Below are 20,902 nucleotides of genomic sequence, written 5' to 3'. Positions count from 1 at the left end.
CCTGTGCAGCTGTTTAGAAGTTGGCAGGAAATGTGTCCCATGAAATCTAGAGCTTAAGCTGTTTTAGGTTTGCATTGTGGCCTTTGTTACATTTTGTGTCTCCACTTTGCAGACCTGACTGGATATCCTCTTGCCAAGAGGTTTTCCGTTGGAAATCCCTCAAGGCTCCTTCCATCCAGGCCGTTGCCTCCCATCCAGAAGGGCTCTTCTTCCACCATGCCAAGGCAGACATCTGGCAGAGAGAGGGAGAACGGGGAAAATGGCAACGGCTCTGATGAACACCAGATGAAAATCCAGGAGCAGAGACCAGAGGGAAAAGGACGTGAGGTAAGGAGACCAAGCTAACTCCTGTGTAAAGTTTCACTTGATGTGCTGTAAGCAGAGCTGTGAGACCTTTTCCATGACAGGAACTTGAAGTTCACTGAAGTTTGAACAGGTCCTGGTTTGGCTCTTTCGCTGTGCCAACAATGATAGGATATGAAGGAAGGGTGTGCACCTGCCCCCGCTGCCTCCAGCCCCATTCCTGGCCATGGCATGGGGGCTCTGGAGGAATTGGGCAGGCTGAGAACTTGCAGAGAGCAGCATGGCAGGGAGCTCTCCTGAACTTCCTAAATGCCAGTGAGCCTGAGATGATGGAAGTGTGGGACCTGGAGAGCAGCGAGCATCCTGAGAGCTCAGCAGCATCTGGGCTCAAAGGCTGCTGGGGATCTGTAGGAGGGAAGGGCAGCAGCAGAAGCAATGAGGGGCTTGAAAAAAGGAGGTTTTGTCATCCTGCAGAATGGCTTTGTGGGAATTGGCTGGAGATCAGCGCTGGCTGTTAGGTACCTTTAGGGGCAGGGAGAGAATAGTGATCTAAACCCACTCCCATGCCATCTAAAATGCCAGTGGAGGCAGTGGCACCCCAGAACATCTTGATGTCCAACATGTGGATGCCTGCTAGGAATGAAGCCACACTTGCAGAGAAGTGTGCATGAGGGGAGAGGTGGCAAACCTGAGACATGGTCTCTCCCTCAGCACCTCCCTTTCCATTCCCCTCCTGGTCTAAGCTCCACCATCAGTTTGACTTTTCCTGCCAGGTCCCAGTTGAGGGCATATCTGAATATCTTGAGGTGTGAATGGGGGCAAGGCTGGATGCTTGATCTGAGCAATGTGTTCTGCTCTTTCCAGGCTTCCTCGCTGTATTCCATTGGTGGGGATATGAAGAGGGGGTTATTGGGACCCCCTTTGATCCCCCCTATAAGGAAGGCAGGAAGCCCCCCAGCTGGCAGCGCTGCAGGGTCCCTGCCACATCAGGATTTCCAGAAGCCCCAGGAGATGAGGTAAGCCAAGGTGTCTGCAGCTCCAGTGAGCTGTTCATCTCACTCTTCCCATCTCGTGTGGTCATTTTGCACAGTCAGGTGTTCCATGTATTGAGGCAAATCTCTGTTTATTCACCATTTTGCCCATCCATGATGACCCATTACGATGTCAAACCCAACACCATAAGCCCCACGAGCAGAGATGGTGGTGGGGAAGAGGAGACAGGGCTTCAGGATGGGTCCTCTCCTGGACTTGGCTATAGATTCCATTTTTAATTGTAGCGGTGTCATTTGGGAACTGTATTTCATGGGTCTGGATCCTGCAGATCTTTGAATACTGTGATCCTTGGCTGTCAAATTCTGCAGCCAGGAGAATATGCTTGGGCAAATACTGGCTACAGGAGAGGTGTTTGCAAATTCAGGTGCTGCTTCTGTAATAATCAGGTGTAAATTCACTGTGCCTGGCCTCCAGTGTGAAATGAGAAACGCGATAAATTTTGGGGTATAGATGTATAACAGGATTGATGTTTAATCAATCTGGCTGTGTTTCAGCCAGAGCTTGGCCAGCTCTGTGTGACTCCAGCAACAGAAAGCCTAAGGACAATTTAATCAGCTTTGCATCTTTTTGGGTTTGTGGTGCATTTCCTCCTTCATCAGAGTGACCATGCTAAGAAATTTTGCCTCCTTTCATGCAACACCCATTCCCTCCCTTCTCTTTCTACCTCCTCATTTGTTCTTTTGTCCTCCATTTTCTAAAGGCCAAGATCCAGCAGCAGAAGCCCAGACAAGAACTCTGAAGATGCAGGTAGGTAGAGGGCATGTCTGTCCTAGAATTAACATTGTAATCTTAACTCAGAAGTAACGTTTGTAAAACTTGGTTAAAACCTATTCTTTTCAAAGTTTCTTTAAAGTCATTTCAAATCCTTGATGGGCTCAGTGGACTCTCACTGGGAGCATGCTCTGCTGGTGCAGTGAAAATTCCTCCAGTGTGAAGTCTTGAGTGGTACCTTGCAGCCCTGGAAATGCAGTGCAGGAAAAAGATACATCCCTCTCCATCCTCCTCATTCCTTTTATCTCCCCCCAACCTTTCTAGTGTCACAATTAGTAGGGAAAAAGAAGGCATTTAGCATGAAATGAGAAATGTTCCCTCTCCTCCCTCCTGCTTGAGAGAAAGTCCTTTTGAATTTTCCAATGAAGGAGAAGGAGGCTGCCAAATGGATGCAGCCTATGCAAGGTCTGGGTTTGACATCCTCTGACAGCACAAGCCCAAAGGCACCTATGTCAGTGTCAGGATGACAAATCTCTTCCCCGGCTCCCTCTGCCTGGGCCAGAGTTGCAGGCTGAGGCTGGTGGAGGAGATGCCTTCTGCTTTGTCCCTGCCCCTGCCTTTCCTGATCCCAGACAAATGGAATTGTGCCAGACAAAATGTGGTCTCTGGTGCATCTGGGTCAGCCAATGCTTTCAGGTTGAAAGCCTCAGTGACACTGTTGTTGTTCATTTGCCATCTCTGGGTGTGTAATGATAGGAGAGATGAGACTTGAAGACATAATTCTGCTGATGCAGAAAAAAGGATCATCTCCCCTGGTCCCTTTGCCCAGGGTTAGTTCTGTCAAATCCTGGGTACAGCCACTTTGGAATGACTCCTTAATTGCTGATATGCATCTGGAATGCTTAGTGCAGCTAGGGTGTAGTATTTCTCAGTAAGTAAGGTGCCATTTTTGCTGGATTAATTCTGGACTAGAAATGACCTATCTCATTAAACCTTACATGTCTCACTTTTATTACTGACCCCAGCATTCTACAGGGTGAAAGAATCCAGTTTTAAGACACTCATCCTGCTTGGCTGCCATATGATTTTATCTTCTGTGAAACCATGTAAAGATTTAGTTCTTTTAGTTCTAACAGCTCTGTTGGAGAGTATTTCAGAATGAAATAACAAATTTTGAATTGACAGTATTAGCCAAGATCAGAAATGTTTTGAGTCAGGTCATGTATATGTTGCGTTTGGGGGTCTGTTGGAAAGAAAGTAGGGAATAAACCCCTGGATCAGGTAAGTGGAGCAAAAGTGGAACTTTTGGATGACCACTTTGTTCCCTACAAATACAGGCTTGCTGAATACTGGGCACAATAAAGGAGAAAGCAAAGCTTCCTTTGCATCTAACATGTGTTCCACTGTTTGCGTCCCAGCACTTCCTTTGTTGGAAAGAGTAATAGAAAAATCCCAAAAGTGTAAAACCCAACATAGAATTGAGTGGGACCTACAGAAACAGAGGCCTTGAAAACTACTTTTGAAAACAATTACTTCCTAGACAGAGTCACATTCTAGAGACCACTGTGAATTTCCCACTGCTTGGAAGCAAAGGCATCCTGAAGTAGTGGGGAGGCAACAGGCAACACATAAAGTAGTAGAACCCTTCTCTCCTGGCTTGCCAGCTCCATATTGTTCAGAGAAATTAAACAGATGCTAGTTTCATGAAAAATAACCAACCAGTCTTTTCAGTAACTAAAATTTGCTTTGAATTCCTCACCCATTAGATGGGCTGATTGTAAAGGCATGAGTTCAATGAACTCACTTCTCTTGTACCTGAATTACAGCTTCTTCTGAGACTACAGCAAAAACGGAGAGGAAGAAGACGAAGAACTCCTGGTGCAAGATAGGACCTGGGATGCCTCTCTTCCCGAGGGACCTGGCTGACCTGTTTGGCTTGAGGCCCCAAGTGCCAAACCCTGGCCTTGGCAATGGAGGTCTCGGCCCCCGGCCAGCTCAGGGGACCTTGGCCCAGGAGCCGCGGAGCAGCGCTGGCCCCAGGGTCACTGCCAGGGAGGCCAAGGCGAAGGCTGAGCATGGCTCAGCCTCACAAAAAGGTAAGGGGGGAGCTGGGCCCTTCTCTGGTGGGAGGAAGGGTCTTGTGCCAGCCCAGAGAGCCTGTGCACCTTCCCAGGGAACAGCTGTGCCCCCATGTGCCCCTGCGATGAGCTGTGCTCCCAGTGCCCCTGGAGCTGTAGGGCTGCTCAGCTGTGGGGCAGGGAGAGGAAATGGAAGGTGCATCTCTTACAGTTAGAAAATGCGTTATCTAGAGTCAAGAACACAGTTCACATTTGGGTAACATTCCCTCAATGCTAAGCTTTTATTTGAATATCCTCTAAAATATTCCAACAAAGAGAAGAAAATGTTGCTAAATGCATACAGGTATTAGAAAACGGGACTTCTTTTAGGAACGAGAAGGAAGATGTTTACTAAAATCAGCATGAATAAGGGCAAATAGGAATCTCTGTCAAGAGCAATCTCCATCTCTGCCCTTCTCTATCAAACACAGAGGCTCTCCAGCATCCAGGGGCTGCAGCCTTCATCATGCAGCAGGTTTCAGTCTGCTGGCCAACAGAGAAAATTCATGGCTGCTGCCAGTAGCCCATCCCTTGGGAGAGGGTCTAGGCAGATGTACCTTGCTGCTCTCAATCCCAGTCTCTGTGTTTTATGGGAGCTCTGAAATCTGGAACCTGTCTTGCCTGTTGCCCAGCATGGTGTTTTTGGGGGTTTGAAGTCTGCCAGAGATTTACAAGAGCCTTTGCTTCCATTACCAGGCCTCCCACTGAGCCGGGCCAAGGAACTGGGTCATCCCAGCAGTCCTGGTCTTAACAGTGACAAAGAGATGAAGGAAGGCTTTAGAAAGGTAAGGAATAAAGACAGGGATGAGCAGACCTCCTTTCCAGTGGCTATTTAGTACTTGGCCCACAGTGTCACTGAAAATCATAATCTTCCCCTCCTGGGGGAAAGGGATTCTCTTGGGAATATATTTGACAGCTACAGAGCAATTGCTTGGCTATTTCCAGTGGTGTCAAGTTTGGAGATGGTGTTAAGGTCATGCCAGAAGCATACTTTATGTGCAAAGGCTGTTTTAGAGAAGTTCTGGATGACGGAGTAAGCTACACATTAGTGAATGTAGGCAAAGTGCACCCTCAGAAGCAGAGAAGCAAAGATTCTAATGTTGAGTGTAATCAAGGCTGCAAAATAAAATGGGAGAGTTTGACTTTTCTGGGTTACCTTTGTGGCCGTATCTCACAGCCCTCTCACTCTCAAGTTTTCTGCTCATTAACATCAGTGTTTCTGCAACTGTTTTCATGACTCCTCTTTTTGGTCTCATGGTCTCAGAGACCAAGTCCTCCAGAGCCCTTCAGAGCTGAGTCCTTCAGAAGGCAGGAAGGGAGAAACAGCTGCAATTCCTGGCCATTAGTGTTAAGCAACAGCTCATTACCCCTCCTTGCTGGGAATTGCACATGTTTTTTATTCTCCTGCCATGGCCTGTAGGAACTGAACTGCCTGCTCACTGTCATGTCAGCTCTTTATCTGTCTTGGAGCACTCCTATGACTTTCATGCTTCAAGCAGAGCTTCCTGACATAGGTTGCAGTTGCAGCAGTGTAAGGTTGTGGCACTGAAGGGTTCCACCTTGCTGTGTGTAATTGCCAAGGTGAGGATGGAAGAAATTCCTCTGAAACTACTGGAATGTATATGGAGCTGCACTGAAGCCTGTGGCACCCTATGGACTCTGTGCTCGGGATGAGATGTTGTGTCTGCTTTGTGTGTCTCTGCTTACAGTCTGTGATGTGTTTCCATTGCACCTAGATCCGTGTTGCATTGTGGCAGTTGGCTGAAGAGCACTTAGAGCCAGAGGACATAGAGGATATAATGGAAGGGATTAAGAACAGAAGAAAAAATACAAGATTCTTGCAGCTTCCTGAGACAGTTGAGCCTGGAGATGAAGCAAGTAAGTGGTGGCTACACTTGTGGTCCTTTCTGACCACTTGCTTGCCCTTTGCACATTGTTGCAATCAGACTGGGGGGCTGTTCAGCTTGCATCTGAGTGGAAGCTTAAATAGGATTTATTTCTGTTTCCCAAAGAAAAATACAGAGGCATAAAGTGTCTTCTCTGTGGCCTCATTGAGTTAGTAACAGAATATATCAGCTTCCCACCTTCACCTCTAAAGTCTTTCAGAGTAGAAAATTCTGTCTTGAAAAGTACACTGGGGCTTCAGACTCTCTCCTGGAGAGCAGCCTCCAGGGAAGGTGACTCCAAAAGAATGCTTTGCAACCTAGAAGAAATAAAATTCAGTTCCTTTTAATGAGAACACCAGAGATAAAGATGTCCCTGCTCACAGGGGTTGGACTAAATGGTGCTTCAAGGTGCCTTCCAGCCAAAACTCTTCTTGGATTCTGTGATTCTGTGATCATTGGCCCATGTTAGCGTTATACTTGGTATAAAGTGGTATATCATTGCTATACTTGAAGTTCTTTGGGATAACAGAAATGTTACCCACCTCCAGCAACTTTTCAGGCCCTTTTCATCATCACCCTGTCCAGCACCCTACACTTACAAGCTCCTCTTTGGTCCCTGCAGGGATTAGCCTACCACCTATCAATGGCACAGCTTCTGGAGTGCAGAAAAAACACCCTGGTAGTGCCTTGAAGAAAAAGGTCTTGAGAAAGCAGGACAGCGTGTCCTTACCACCCATCGTCCATGGGGATGCCAGCGTCCTAAGCAACTCCTCAGGTAAGCCTGCTCCGTGGCAGCTTTTCCTGCACGGGTTTGTCCTTGCCCAAGGAGCACAAACTGCCTCCTGCCTCAGCCAGCACAGCTGGGATCCTGGGTCCAGAGCCTGTCCTGAGATTCAACAGCAAATCTACCTTTGAGTTACTCCAGCTTGGTAGTACTGCAGCAGTTGGTTCTTAGAGATCTGCTGGAAAGTTGAGCTGAATGAAATCGTGGTAAAGGCCTGATACCTTGTAAAGTTTTTTCCATAGCAAAAAATTCAATTGTGGTAGACCCAGGTCAATTGATTAACAAGAAAGTGCATCTGCCAACAATGTGCATCTGTATTTGCATATTTTTATCCTCAGAGTGCATTTGGAAGGCTTTTTTATCAACTGTCTAGTCTGTAAATTGCATTTTTCCACAAGATAAAGCTCAGAAATGCTGAGTTGGCAAACACATCTGTTAGATGACAAACAAGATTCACCTCAGCATCTTTGAGATACATCCAATGTGTAAAGAGAGTAAAGGTTCATGATGCTTGGAAAGAATCCATAAAGTAGTCCCTTCCCAATAGTAGGCTAAATGTATATGCACTCAGCTGCACATACATTTAGCCTACAGTATTTCTAGACTTTGCTGTCTAGAATATTTGAGGTCAGTGGACGCAGAGGCGCTGTCAGTGGGAAGGGTCAGGTGTGGCTGTTCCCTGGTAGCTGCTCCATGGGGATTGAGCCGGGCCCAGCAGGGCTGGGTTGTTCAGGCTTGGCTGGAGCTGTGCCCAGCCGGGGAGGCTGGGGGAAAGCAAGGAGCCCAAAGTGCCCGACAGCAGGGAAGCCTCTGCCCCAGTGCCCGTGTGTGCCCGTGGAGCCCTGGCTGGGAGATGGCTGCAGGCCGATCCATGGCTGACCCTGTCCTTACAGTGACCTCCGAGATGGCCGCTGGTGCCAAACGCCGAGCAGAGCCACGCCGTGGGACTGGGCAGAAGAACATAGCCTCTGCCAACCCACAGCAGTCCTTGCAGGAGGCACTGTCCTTGCTCGGCAGCGATGACTGGTAAGAAAGGCCCCGTTCACTGTGTCCATCTTAGCATTAAGGTTGGTTTGAAGTGAGTCTTGCTGGTGCCTCTGAGCCCTGAGAGCCCAGAGGGCCGAAGGGCACTGGTGAAACCACTGCAGAGCAGTGAGAGGATAAAGATTTGAGAGCAGCCTTTTCTCGGCCTTGCTCTGCAGCAGTGCTCCAGCTGTTTCCTCCATTTGCCTGCTGCTCCATGGGGCTGCAAAGGAAATCTTGAGGGGAGAGAGAAAGCTGTGGGATGAGATGATTTGCTGGCTGAAGGCAGAGCAGGATGGCAGCAGTTTTGAGTGCAGAGATTTGGGTGCCGTGGGCCACTGGCCCAGTGGGACTGAGTAGGATTCCTCTCTGCTCCCACTGCTGCCAGCAATGGCAGGTGACAGGGTCTCCCTGTGACCTCCTGCATGGCAGTCCCAGAAGCAGCTCCAGGGAGTTCCTCTTTCTGAGAAATGGACTGAGTTGTGCTTTCGAGTCCCTCAGCCTGTCATTACTCCTAAGGGCTCATGGCAGAATAGAAGGGAAAAAGAAAATCCTCTAGGAATCTTGCACTTTTGGAATTCAACTTTTTCCTTCTCACTGCTTCATATGGGCCTGAGATGTTTTGTCAATACTCGCAGTGTGTCCCAGAATTATACACAGGCAGAAGGAGGCCCAGAGGTGATAACCCTACAATGTTTGGTGATATTAGTTTTCTTTTTGGTGTCTTTTTGATCATTCTCTGGTGGATGCTTCATTCACACAGGGGTAAGGCCTCCATTCACACTGGCATAACCATGAAAAATCTGCCACAATGCATCTCCTTGTGTGGCTGCCTTTGCTCTGCCCTTTCTCTTCCCCATTTCTCTTTGGTGCCCTGAGAGGTGCAGAGAGCTCCTGCAGGTGTGGGGGTTCAGGATGACACTCAGGGGTGTCTGTGGGATCGGTCACCAGCCCTGTGCTGCAGCCCTGATGCCTCACAGACCTTCCTCTAGCTGAGGCCCTGCGCAAAGCAAGTGCTGGGAGATGGGGTTGTTTGCAACTTTTAAATAACATGTTGCTGTTGTGGGGGTTGTTTTAGGTAGGGGGGTTTGGGAAAAGCCAGAGTTTCAACAGTTCTTGCCCAGGGGTGGAATCTTCTAGGACATCCTGCTGCTTTTTAGGGGAGTGTGTGAGGTGGAGTGGGTGACACAAAAGCCCAGACTGAAGAGGGGAAACTCATCTGCAGAGTGCCAGTGCAGACTGTCACTGCTGAACTGCCTGCTGGGGCTGACAAGGAAGGAAAATGTCCCAGGAACAGCCCCATGGAACTGTGTCTCAGGGACTGGTACAGGGAGGTGACAAGAAACAGCAGCATGGTCCAGTCTCACAGCTTCTAGGAAGCAGTGACAGAGGGGCATCATGTGCCAGAGATTTCAGAAATACTGTCTTCTTAAACGGCCACAAATGAAGACTGTGATACCCCTCTAGTTGCCTCTTGGATTTTTATATGCTTTTGACAGCCACAGCATCCCGTGGCAACGCGTTCCACAATTTCATTAAGTGCTCCTTGAAAAAAAAGCACCTCCCGTGGTTTGGATGAGCTGCCAGCCCGGTCATTTCAGAGGGTGCTGCCTAGTTCTTGGATGGAGAGAAATATCAATCTTTTTGGTACTTGCCTTTCAGGGAGCAGAAGGAGAAGGGACTCGTCAAGATCAAACAGCTGGCTGAGTCCCATTCAGATGTCCTGCTTTCTCAACTTCGGGATATTTGCTTGGCACTTACCAGCGAGGTGAGAACATTGCTCTGAATTGTTCCCCATACTTCATACATGGTGTGTAGAGTAGGTGTGTGCTTGTTCATCTCCATGTGTGCTCAGGGCGTGTCTTCATTTCTGGTTTTAGACCTTCTATTTCTAATGTCTGTCAGCTATCTGTAGGCTCTGTGTGTACATGGAGCTGTATTTACTGGTAGGTCAGGTATCTGACACTTGTCTTTGAGTGAGGTGCCATTATAATGCAATGTGCAAATGCAGAAACTGAGACACTAATGACATTATTTACCAGAATCCTAATCTCTGCCCAAACTGTAATTCAACACTGCAAATTAGTCTTTAGACCTGAGGCTGTGTTTTCTGTTTCCTGGCTGAGTGCTTCCACTGCTAATGTTGCTTTCTGGAATAGGAGCACCTGACTCTTTTATCTTTATGACTTGTGCCTTTATGATTTGAAAGCAGTCCTTGTTTTAATTTACTAGCAAAAGGACCTGAAATCAAAGTAGTGGGCATTTTAGAAGTGTAAAATAGAACATTTTAGTGAATTTTGTTTTTAAGACTGCAGTAAGCAGGTCTGAGGCCAGAAATTGAGTAAGTGCTTTCCATGCTTGTGCTCTTCTGCTCTTATTGTGCTTTTATGTTCCTCTGGACACAGCAGGATGTTTTGTCATTTCCTGGGACTTCTGTCGAAGGCAACTGATTTCTTTTCAAGGTGATTCTTATGTTTTCCCTCATGACTTCCCCAGGTGACCAACCTCCGTTCGAAGGTGTCCTACTCAGCAATTGTCACTCTGGGAGAGTTCTTTGCAAACCTGAAGAAGGACATGGACTCTGAGGTGGATGAGGTTGCTTCAGTCCTTCTCCAGATGGTGTGGAACACCCCAGAGTTCGTTCAGAAGGCAGCATGTCATGCCCTGAGGCTTATGGTGGAAAATGTGACTCCTGCACGAGCAATGAATGCTCTCATGAACAGGGGAGTCAAGTAGGTTCTTCCTCTTTTAGTGATATTCTTCACCTTCTAGCGTGTGGGAGAGGGAAGGGATGAGAGAGAGAGTGGGAATGGTGGGAGGGAAGAGTCCTGTATCCTGCATCTTCTGTGAACTCAGGGACTTGATTCTCTGATCTACCTCAATTTTTTCCTCTTGTCACGTATTTCTGCCCTCCTGCAGCAGAATCATAGAACTTCTCAGAATCACAGAACTGTAGAATATGGGGAGTTGGAAGGGGCCCTTCAGGATCATAAGGTCCAGCTTTTGGCTTTGCACAGAACAGCCCAAGGGTCACACCAAGTGCCTGAGATTGTTGTCCAAATGCTTCTTCAACTCTGTCAGGCTTAGTGCTGTGACCACTGCCCTGCAGAGCCTGTTCCAGAGCCCAACCACCCCCTGGGTGGAAAACTTTTCTCCTGATATCTAAACTAGAGCTCCTCAGACGCAGCTTCCTGCTGCCTCCTGGAGTTCTCCCAGCCTGTCAGATTTTCCTAGACATGGTGACCACTGGGGAAATGAAAGGCCAAGGATAGAGCCTTGTGCTTTTGTGTTTTTGCAGCTGTGAATGGTGTTTGGTATTTAACAGCACTAACCACAGAGGCCCTGGGAAAACCATGTCTCCTCATGATGCCATTAATTTGAGAAATAAGGAGGGTGCTTGCTGGTGCCTAGAGCACATGGGGGAGAATGTGTTGGTGAGGCACAGCCTACACAGCAAGTAAAGCTCCTGCCAAAAGGAGTCTTGTATGACTGTCCTGGCCTTACAGCTCTACTTTCAATTCAAACTGATGTTTCATGTTAGCCTTGAGATGATGAATCACTTGACAGGCACCTTCACAGGCCAACTGCCATGGGACAGCTGAAGCAAATGCTGCCTTAAGTGCTGGTGCTGGGCTGATAGTTCCCAAGAGGCACTCTCTAGAACAGGACAACCTGGCTAAAATGCCTGCCACCCTTTCCTCAGCTTTGGAATAGGGTAAAACATTCAGATATATCCGTTGCCAAGCCTCACAGAAGAAACAGGCTGCATTGCTGGATATTCTGCAACTTTGCAGCCCACAGCATGTTTTCCCTGCATTTGTTTTTCTCTGAAGGTCTGCAGATTTGGGGAGAAATGGGTGGAAAAAGTGTCAATCCTGCTGCAGCTCTGTGTAGTGGGTGCCCTCTGATGGGTCAGCATGAATTGTCCTTAATTTCTTAATAATTCATATGTGATCTATTCCTTTAATCTTTCTCAGAGAAAATACTGCGAAAGAAATGGAGTATCAGATAGTGCAGGGAGACTGAATTCCGCCCTGTTCCTTGCAGGCAGTCCTTCTGTACAATGCTAGCTTTGTGTTTATCTGAGAACTGAACCTTCTACAGGTGTCTCAAGTTGCAGGGAGAAGCCAGGCTTCCTTCCCCCAGCAAGGACAGGGAGCAGGCTCCGGCCAAGGCCTGTGCTGCTCTTGCTCCTTCTCCCTGTGCCCAGCGTTTGCTCTCTTCTTCCCAGGAGCCGCTACACCCAGGTGCGGAAGTGCGCGGCCGAGCTCCTCCTGTTTGTGATGGAGAGAATGGGAGTCACAAAGCTCGCAGACAACCCCAGGGCTGACATGCTGGCACACGTGGCAGGGAAGCTTGCTCAGGACTGTCACCAGGACACAAGGTAATGATCTTCATTTCACCTCCTCAAACAGGAAAACCGTGTCTGGCTAGAAAGGTAAAACCACAAATTAATGGAAACTAAAGGAAATAATAAGTGACCTCACTATGTGGCTAAGGGGCACAGACTCAGAGAATATGCTGAGTTGGAATGGACCTGTCAGGGTCACCCAGTCCAGCTCCTGGCCATGTGCAGGGGGCCCCAAGAGTCACTCCACATGCCTGGGAGCATTGTCCAAACACTTCTTGAGCTCAGTCAGCCTTGGTGCTGTGACCCCTGCTTTGGGTTGCCTGGGAAATGACTGTAGTGGGTAACCTGAGGTTGGCCAGCAAAAAGGTGCATTGCCAACTTCCTGTAACTTGAAGGATTCTTTACTGAGATCAAAAGAGCTCCAATTAGCCAGTCAAACAGTTTTGTTTGGTCTTAGGTGCACAACACAAAGCCAAAGTGTTGGCTAATGTTATTCACTGAAGGATCCCAAACATCTGTTTCTCATTAAGACTTTCCTAGAAATATTTCAGGGATTTTTAGCCAATGTATTCAGTCTTTCTAAATCCCTTCTGCAGATTTCTGCAATGCTGTTAGCTGTGGCTCAGTGACCTCCAAATTTCTTCTTGAAGAAGACTGTGGTTTCCTAGTGGCCAAATCAACCCAAACCACCAAAAGCCCTTTACTTTGATGATGAAATTCCCATTAATAGCTGCCAAGAACACCAGAGCAACTAGATGCCTCTGTGCATATATATAGTATAGAATAATCAATAGGATGCATGAGGTGTTTTGTCCTGGCTTCCCTGCCAGTTAAAGAAAGGCAAATTATTGTGCGATGGCAGCAGGACACTGCTAATAGGCTCTGACAACAAAGCAGATGTGTTTTGCATGTTCTCTGGGAATACCCACAGTTTCAGAGTGAAATGGTATTTTTCTGTGGCCCCACATTCTCCTCTTGTCTCTTGTGTTCAGCTGACAACACTGTGCAGTGTCAAGTGGAGGGAAATCTCCCTCTTTGCTGAGTAGAAAATGCCTTCTCATGCAAGGATTGCACCTGATGAGTTTAAGATATCAGCTTCTTCGGTTAAAACTCTTCCTTTGTTCATTTTTTCGTTTCCTTCCTTCCTCCCTTCCTCCCTTCCTTTCTCCCATCCTTCCTTAGGCATTTTGGACAGGAGATGGTGAAGATGTTTCTGAGTCACCAAAAACTGAAAATGCTTTTGGAACGATCTCTTTCCACCCGTGACCTGGAAGACATTCTGACAAGAATGAAGAAGAAAGTAAGTGCTTGGCAGGAGAAATGTCTCCTTTGTGCAAGTATTGCCACTGCTCATACGAGTTCAAACATACCCAATCTGTCTTTATCTCATTCCTCTTCTGCTGCATCATTTTGCTCCTGGGAATGAGCTGTTAAACCTCAGCCTGTTCATTTGCAGGCCACAAGGGGACTGATATTATTAGGGAAAAAGTGAAGTTTTGAATATTTTGAATATTGGTCACAAAGAAGAAAGGGAAAGAGGAGAAAATGGATTTATATTTAAGAGTAAGGCCCCCACCACGTTCTCCCTTCTCTGCCCCCAGTAAAGCAATTAAATGAGAATAGGAGATAACAGAGTCTGAAGATAACAGTGTATTTGCAAAAGACACCAGAAGTAGTAGTACCAAGAAAATTTCCAAATATACAAAAGATGTCCAAGTCAATCCTAGCTGCTACAATTACTATCTGTCTTTTGGGAATACTGCCCTACTGTCACGCCCTGTGGAGCTGGAAGAAGCTTGGTGAATCCAGCAGCATCCAGCGAAAAATCCTTTGTTTGTTTGGAGGGGGATTTTCCTTTTTTTTAATTGAAAATATAGAAGGGAGTCTGCCTTTCTGCAGGCACAGGGAGAGTGAGTGTTGAACCAAATCAACTTCCAAACAATGGACCGATCCCCAAAGAGTCCCATTTTTTCTGCTGCTACCTTTAAGAACACTCATTGCCTACCAGTCTGCATGATTCCCATTTGTGCTCAAGATTAATGAATTTGGGGGTTTATACTGCTGCTCAGTATGGTAGCACCCATAACCTGCCTTGGGCTATAGAAAACAAAGAGTTGGCATCACTGAATCTCTGGTCCGTTTCTTTCTGTAAGTTAGGACATGTTTCCCTAAGCCTTGATAACAGTGATCCTGGTTCTAACCGGTGTTTTAAACAGGGAATTTCCTATTTTATATTCTAAAGATTGATGGGGTTTCTCCGTTTCTTTGTAGGGGATGGAAAACCAGAAGAGTGAATTCCCAGCTGTCATGGAGCCGGTGGAGAAGAGGAATGATGGCCTGAAGAAGCCCCAGGACACGATGCCTTCTAGCAAACGGTACTGAGCACTTTTGTGAGATGTGACCAAGCACATGACAAGCTTTACATGCCTCTCCCTCAAGAAAATCTTTCTGGCAGGGATGACCAGTGCCAGAGATTGTTTCCTCTCCCTACAAACGCTCTAGGATAAAAAATGTCTACCTCTGCATTACACTGAACACAACTTCTCTGGAGGGGTTTTCACAAAAATGGAGAGACCAAAAGACACCCATTGGTTGCAGCTCAGACTATCCACTGCAATGCCAAGGGCACAGTTGTGGAGGCTATGCCAGGGCCAAGTTTCTGCTGCCTGACTTGGGATAGTAAATTCAACCAGGGCTTTTTTCATCTGAGTGGAATCTTTTTCGGATGGGTATTTTGATGAGAAGTCCCAGTCTAGAAGCAAGATGCCATTCCACAAAGATGCAGTCCTCATCCATGTGGTTTGGCCTGGCTGAATCATGGTTTTCTTACCCTCAAACAGTACCAAGTTTGAGTAGTATGTAGCAAGGCAATTCCTGAGCAGCTTTGGTCAACAGGTGTCTCAATGTGGGCTTTTTGTCTTGATATTCCTGTCCTTCATATAGGTTGCTTGATGGACAGCATGCTTGGTTGATTTCCTCCTGTGCTGCAATCAGCATTTAAGACAGGAATTTTGTCCTCGCTGTCTCTCCATGCCAATGGCAGAGACTTGTACCTGTTCTCCTCTGATAACAGAGGGGATTTATTTAGCTCTGTCACACTCAGTGGTGTCAGGAAAGTGACCACGTGCCTCAGTAGCATGGCTAGCATCTTCCCGTGCTCATGAATGAGAGAGGTTGATCCAGGAGAATTGTTCCCAGTGGGGTTGTTAAGCTGTGGATCTGGTCTCTAGGGAAGCCAATGAAATGTGAGCATAGTTCTGGGATATCTGGCTTCTGGTTTTATCTCTGTTACTGATTTTCTGATCCTTCAGATATGTCCCTGTTCATTTGTTCAGATGCATCTGAGCTACTTTTCCAAATTGTCATGGCTGGTTGTAGAGGCACTTCTCCAGAGTAATGAATTTTCCTTATTATAAGACACACACATCCCATATGAGGAGGCATTTAAACTTGGAAGTAGCATCTCTCTTTCCCCACAAAGCAATGTGACCTGTGTGCCTTGGAAGCCATCTGAAGATAGATCAGATGCATCTCATCCTTGGTTTTCCTGAGTGAGCAGTGTGAGAATGTCACTTGCAGATTGTCTCCCATAATGATTGTCACAAGGTTCACATTGTTCTTCAGAGCCTCATTATTTTCTAGCTTGAAATCACATCATTAGGAAAGCTCCTCAAGATATTTGCTCACATTTAACTGAAGGTATTATCACCAACAGGTTCTAATTTGGTTTTGTTTTCCAGGGTGGAGTCTACTTCTGAGGGACGCCTCCTACACCGTCCGAAAGCCCAGGTCACGTTACTTCCAGTTGTGGAAGAGACGGATATGCTCCAGAAGCTTTACCATCTCCTGCAAGCCAAGGGGTATCAGGCACGGCTGGAAGGAGTGGCACTCCTCCCAGAGCTGTGCAAAAGCAGCCCCCAGCTAATCTCCAAGAACATTGTCCAAGTATGTAGGGTATTTTCATTCTTCCTTTCCTTTAGCTCCTTTCCCAAGCCTGTAGGGTAAAGGTAATTCAGTGTGTCTTGGCACAACATCCTGGCTGTTTGGGACAGGCTGGTCCCTCTTACCCAGACAAATTTAATTCAGGTCCAGGCTTCAGGACAAGTTATTTCAGTCCAGCTGTATTTGTCTGGCAGGTGCCTATTGAGGCTGTTCATCAGATGATGACAGAATTTTATTCTGGTGTAACTGCTGCTGTCTCCTACTCCCAGTTGGGTTAATTGAAGGGAATCCAGCCACTGAAAGCATGGCAATTATTATCCAGATTAAAAATGGGCTTGCATGGGGAACAGAAGTATCAGGCTGGGTTGGTTTAAACCCAGGACTTTTTAAACAATATATCTGTAAACTCCATCTTGTCTTACACAGGCACAACTCTGGCTACTCATTTCCATCCTTGTCCCTATTCCTCTTGGTAAAGACAGTTCTCAGCCTTCTTGGGGAGCCTTTTTTCTCTTTGGAAAAGGAGGAAAACAGCTAAGGACAGATCTCTGCCTTCTCCTCCCAGTAGTTGCTTTTTCCCTTTTTCCAGAAAAAGGTGTCTGATAATGTGGCTGTCAAGGGGGCTGAACCTGCTCTAATGAGAGCTGTACAGCACATGGCATTTCAGAAGTCCACCTTTTACTTAGAGAAGTGGTCTGGATCCTGGAAGGGTTGATCAGAGCCCTGCACTTCTCCAGACACAGATTCTGAGACAAACAAAATAAAACCTAGATATCCTCCAGCTATAGTTTTGGAAAAATCATAATTGCCCTCAGTATTTGAGGCAACTGTATAGAAAAATGGGCATTGTAAATATCTGCTTCCATACTTGTAAAGCAAAGGTAGCCTTTTGCATTAATAAATGGAATTGATTTAATGATTTATAGACGGAGAGAAATGCCATAAGAACTATTCTGTCCCCAACCAAAACACTTAAAAACAGAAGAAAATCATTCAAGCAGCATGAGGTTGCACAACCATTCCAGTGAGTGGCCCACAGGAAAACAGTGAAATTGTGCAAGCAAGTGCTGACCTGACAGAAAGGATCTCCTGAGTCCTGCATCCACACTTCAAACAAGGATATTTTAATCCAGCTTTCATGTTGCTTGTTCTCTTCACAGATTTTTGATTATTTTGTCCTGAGAATATGTGACAGCCACAAGAAAGTGCGGCAGAAGGCGCTGGACGTGCTGGCTGACATCATAGGCCTCCTGGATGATGCCATGAACCCTGTGATGATCCGCTTGGTAGAAGGAATAGCAAAGAACCTGAGCTCAAGTGATCCCGGGGTTCGTGCTGCAGCTGTGAGAGCACTGGAAGAATCCGTCGCTCATTTAGGTGAGGCTGAGCCCTGGCAGGGACTCCCCTCAACTGCGTCTCCATCTGTCCTACACAAGAGAACACTGAGTGCATTGACAGCTGTTGTTGTCTGTGGAACTCTCCAGCTGACACCCACCAGAAGCTGTGGAGGTGCAGTCCTTAGGAACCAGTCCTCCAACAGGCTTAAATGGGATCAGCATTTCCCAAAAGTCCCAGGAGCTCTTAGCTCTGTGCTGCTTGTCTGAAGAGCAAGTCCTGGACTACAGCTTTGCTACAATTCAGGGGCAAAGGGTTTTTGGAGTTTGCTTGGGCCCTGTTTGACTTCCCAAAAGAGCAGCTTGGCTGTTGGCATGAAGGGACACTGGCCCATCAGAGCTTCTGCAGAGCAGCCACCTGGAAGGCTCTACATTATAGGCATTAGCTGCCTATTTTCCCTTTTTCTTCTTTGTCTTCTTTTTTCAAAGGGGAACTTAAAATTCACCAAGTTCATTTCTTTATAACAAACAAGTCTCAATCCAGCTGTCAATGGTGCCTTGTTCCACATATTGTTTTGTGTAGGGCAAGATTGCTCTAGCAAATACCTACATGGGTACTGGCTGCTCTAAATTCCTTTGCCACACAGATTTATGTCAGCTCTGAAAATGGCTGAAAAATTGAGTGTTTGAAGAGGTCTCCAAGGGGCATTTCCACTTTCTCCACCTCAGCTGCTCTGTGAACTCAGGAACTGCCTGAGTCAGCGCCTTTCTGTGTCCCAAGGATGGAGTTCTTCCTTTTTGCTGTGGGATACAAACTCTTTTCACTGCTTACATGTGACTGACCTCTTGAGATCCCTGATGTGAAATGTTTTAACATAGCTCCTGGTACAGAAGACAAGCTTGGATTTACAAATGTGAAAGGAGAGCTTTTCTTTTGGGATTTTAAACCCTGCCAAGTAGGCTGGAAGGAAAGATGAAAAGGGTTCAAAAATCAGCAGAAATTTACTTTCTTGTATAAAATGGAGTTGCTCCTGCCCTTTCCCTCCTCACTGTCCTTTCTCCTATGACCTCAGAAGAGTGAGCAAAAACATGTGTTTCACTTGTAGATAAAGTATCACTGATGAAAGAGTTCAGCCACCAATGGAGCCAAATGAGCGGTCAAGCTCTGCTGGATGTTGCAGAGTGTATCGCAGGTATGGCCTCCAAATATACTGCTGGTAGTAAATTTTTGTCTGTGTTTGATATAGTTCAGTTCAGAAAATGAGCAGAGAGATTTCAGAAACAATGTGAGAAAAATACTTGTGTTTTGGTTAAATTTCAATCTGCTGTGTAGCATTTTTCTCTCTCTATGCCCGTATTTCAGTGGACATTATAAGAAAAAATGCCATTAACATTGGGAGGGGAAATGCCATTAAAATGTGGAGATGCCCAAATGCCACGGCAATGGGGTCTGGGTAATTAAGACACGCTGAAGTTTGAAACAGCTCTGTGTTGGGAGCTACAAAAACATTCTGCCAAAGACACCAGCTAGTCACTGATGTTTCTAATCCAGCTGTCGAGCAGCAGCCATCTCTGGCGGGCTGGAGCTTTGAAGTGTGTTCTAATACTGCCCTTTGCTGTGTGCCACTGAGCAAAGGGAAGAGTCAGATTAGACTTTTGGCACTTGAAATCAAAGTCACAAACATGGAGTCATCCCTTTTACTAGAAATATTTCAATTGCCTCTCTAGGGTGCATTTCCAAATCTTCAGTGTGGGTTTAGACAACTCCTTAATGGGAATAAAATGCAATTTGACATTTCAGTCATTGTTCATGGAGAAACAGATTGTGAAATAATTTAGTAAAGGTACAAAGTCTGCCACAGGTACAAGGCTCTGGTTGGAGAAATTAGTCCTGAGGGGTTGGTGGTTCTGTTTCAAGGATGACCAGCTGCTTTGCCTGTTTCTGGATCATGGGGCTCTGTGTGGTATTTCACTGATCTTAGCCAGAGAGCCTTCCAAGAAGCAAAAGCAGAGGTAGATCCTTGTTTGCATGGAGCTTGGTGGGTAAGAAGCTGTGTCTCTCTCCCGGCAGAGCTTGTGGAGTGCGTTCATGCCAGGAGCCCTGAAGTCGTCCAGCGCTATGCCCTGCCCGTGCTCTGGTCCTTCCTGGACAACAAATCGCTGCCTGTCCGCAGTGCCAACATCCGCACTGTGGCCACCAAGCTTGCCCTGGCCCTCTATGAGGTGATGGGCAACCAGCTGAAGAAATTTGCAGCCAGCAAGCCTCCACACATGCGGGAGAACCTCGCCAACATTTTGTACTGGTGAAGGCAGCATGTTGTCCAGGAAGATGACCAAACGCTGAGTTGGACACCTCCGGATTTGACTTTTTAGCTGTGCCGAAAATGACAATACACTAAGGAAGGGTGTGCATCGGCCCCCGCTCTCTCCATCGCCCTTCCTAGTCATGACATGGGGGGCCTGAAGAAACTGAAGACAAGGTGAAGGCTGAGCATGGATCAGCCTCACACAGAGGTGAGGGGGGAGCTGGGCCGCTCTCTGGAGGGAGGAAGGCTCTCGTGGCAGCCCAGAGAGCCTGTGCACATTGCCAGGGAACAGCTGTGCCCCCATGTGCCCCTGCAATGAGCTGTGCTCCCAGTGCCCCTGGAGCTGTAGGGCTGCTCAGCCGTGGGGCAGGGAGAGGAGCAGGAGGGTGCATGTGCAGCTGAGCATGGAAAGCACAGGGCTCTGGGCTCCTGCTGTTCCAGGGCAGCCCAGAGGCCAGGCTGTTCCTGTGGCAGCCCTGTGCAAGTGGGTCAGGGTTTTCCCCTGGCCTGCCTCAAGGGGCTGCCAGCAGGAACATGTTTCCCTGTGCAGCTGTTTAGAAGTTGGCAGGAAATGTGTCCCATGAAATCTGGAGCTTAAGCTGCTTTAGGTTTGCATTGTGGCATCTGTTAAAACTTTGTGTCTTCACTTTGCAGACCGGACTGGCTATCCTCTTACCAAGAGGCTTTCTCTGGACACGTCTGATTGTCTGTTACCTGCAAAGTCCTTGCTTCCCATCCAGAAGAGCTCTCATCCCTCCAAGCTCAGGAAGAAGCTGCCGCCTGTTTGAAGAATAGTTGAAGAATAGGATTTATCCATTAGTCTTCATAGATATAGATGTACATATGTTCTGATATTTAGATGTAGTTTTGATTAAATATATTTTGCTTGTATCTTGAAATTTTGATATTTTTAAGTGTATATATTTTATTCTTATGATTTTAAAAAAGGTAAATAAATAAATAAACTTTAAATAAGCCAAGCGGAGAATGGGAGACCCAGACCTATCTAGCCTAGAGGTTATGGGAGTGCAGCTCACTCGATGTGCCAGTGTCTCACCACATCCTTTCATCACTGGGCCTCTCCTCTTCCTC

The 20,902-nt window shown here is 46.9% G+C and overlaps 2 protein-coding genes across 2 annotated transcripts; both read left to right on the top strand.

Annotated features, from left to right (window-relative positions):
* The first annotated feature begins 216 nt into the window (after positions 1 to 216).
* Positions 217 to 12,265, top strand: LOC121469609 (uncharacterized). The gene is made up of 11 exons (XM_072926137.1): positions 217 to 327; positions 1,168 to 1,319; positions 2,057 to 2,103; positions 3,894 to 4,163; positions 4,881 to 4,969; positions 5,921 to 6,062; positions 6,693 to 6,845; positions 7,748 to 7,880; positions 9,540 to 9,645; positions 10,374 to 10,609; positions 12,109 to 12,265. Exons 1-11 carry the CDS (start codon positions 217 to 219, stop codon positions 12,263 to 12,265), a joined length of 1,596 nt encoding a protein of 531 aa, XP_072782238.1.
* A 1,161-nt stretch (positions 12,266 to 13,426) lies between these two features.
* LOC115494586 (TOG array regulator of axonemal microtubules protein 2-like) lies at positions 13,427 to 20,018 on the top strand. Its single transcript, XM_072926136.1, has 6 exons — positions 13,427 to 13,528; positions 14,500 to 14,603; positions 15,969 to 16,173; positions 17,331 to 17,547; positions 18,611 to 18,697; positions 19,576 to 20,018. Exons 1-6 carry the CDS (start codon positions 13,427 to 13,429, stop codon positions 19,809 to 19,811), a joined length of 951 nt encoding a protein of 316 aa, XP_072782237.1. The 3' UTR covers positions 19,812 to 20,018.
* The last annotated feature ends 884 nt before the right edge of the window (positions 20,019 to 20,902 follow it).

The sequence above is a fragment of the Taeniopygia guttata genome, chromosome 3, assembly GCF_048771995.1.
Source record: "Taeniopygia guttata chromosome 3, bTaeGut7.mat, whole genome shotgun sequence".
Lineage (NCBI taxonomy): Eukaryota > Metazoa > Chordata > Aves > Passeriformes > Estrildidae > Taeniopygia > Taeniopygia guttata.
The sequence above is the reverse complement of the archived record's forward strand: the minus strand, read 5'-3'. Positions and strand labels throughout refer to the sequence as shown.

What these genes read in the sequence shown, in the direction of transcription:
- LOC121469609 (XM_072926137.1), top strand. Translation starts at nt 217, where the DNA reads ATGCCAAGGCAGACATCTGGCAGAGAGAGGGAGAACGGGGAAAATGGC. An exon ending in CAGAAGCCCCAGGAGATGAG is followed by an intron (nt 1,320 to 2,056) that starts GTAAGCCAAGGT and finishes CATTTTCTAAAG; the next exon opens with GCCAAGATCCAGCAGCAGAA. An exon ending in CTCATGAACAGGGGAGTCAA is followed by an intron (nt 10,610 to 12,108) that starts GTAGGTTCTTCC and finishes TCTTCTTCCCAG; the next exon opens with GAGCCGCTACACCCAGGTGC.
- LOC115494586 (XM_072926136.1), top strand. Translation starts at nt 13,427, where the DNA reads ATGGTGAAGATGTTTCTGAGTCACCAAAAACTGAAAATGCTTTTGGAA. An exon ending in TGACAAGAATGAAGAAGAAA is followed by an intron (nt 13,529 to 14,499) that starts GTAAGTGCTTGG and finishes GTTTCTTTGTAG; the next exon opens with GGGATGGAAAACCAGAAGAG. An exon ending in ACGATGCCTTCTAGCAAACG is followed by an intron (nt 14,604 to 15,968) that starts GTACTGAGCACT and finishes TTTGTTTTCCAG; the next exon opens with GGTGGAGTCTACTTCTGAGG.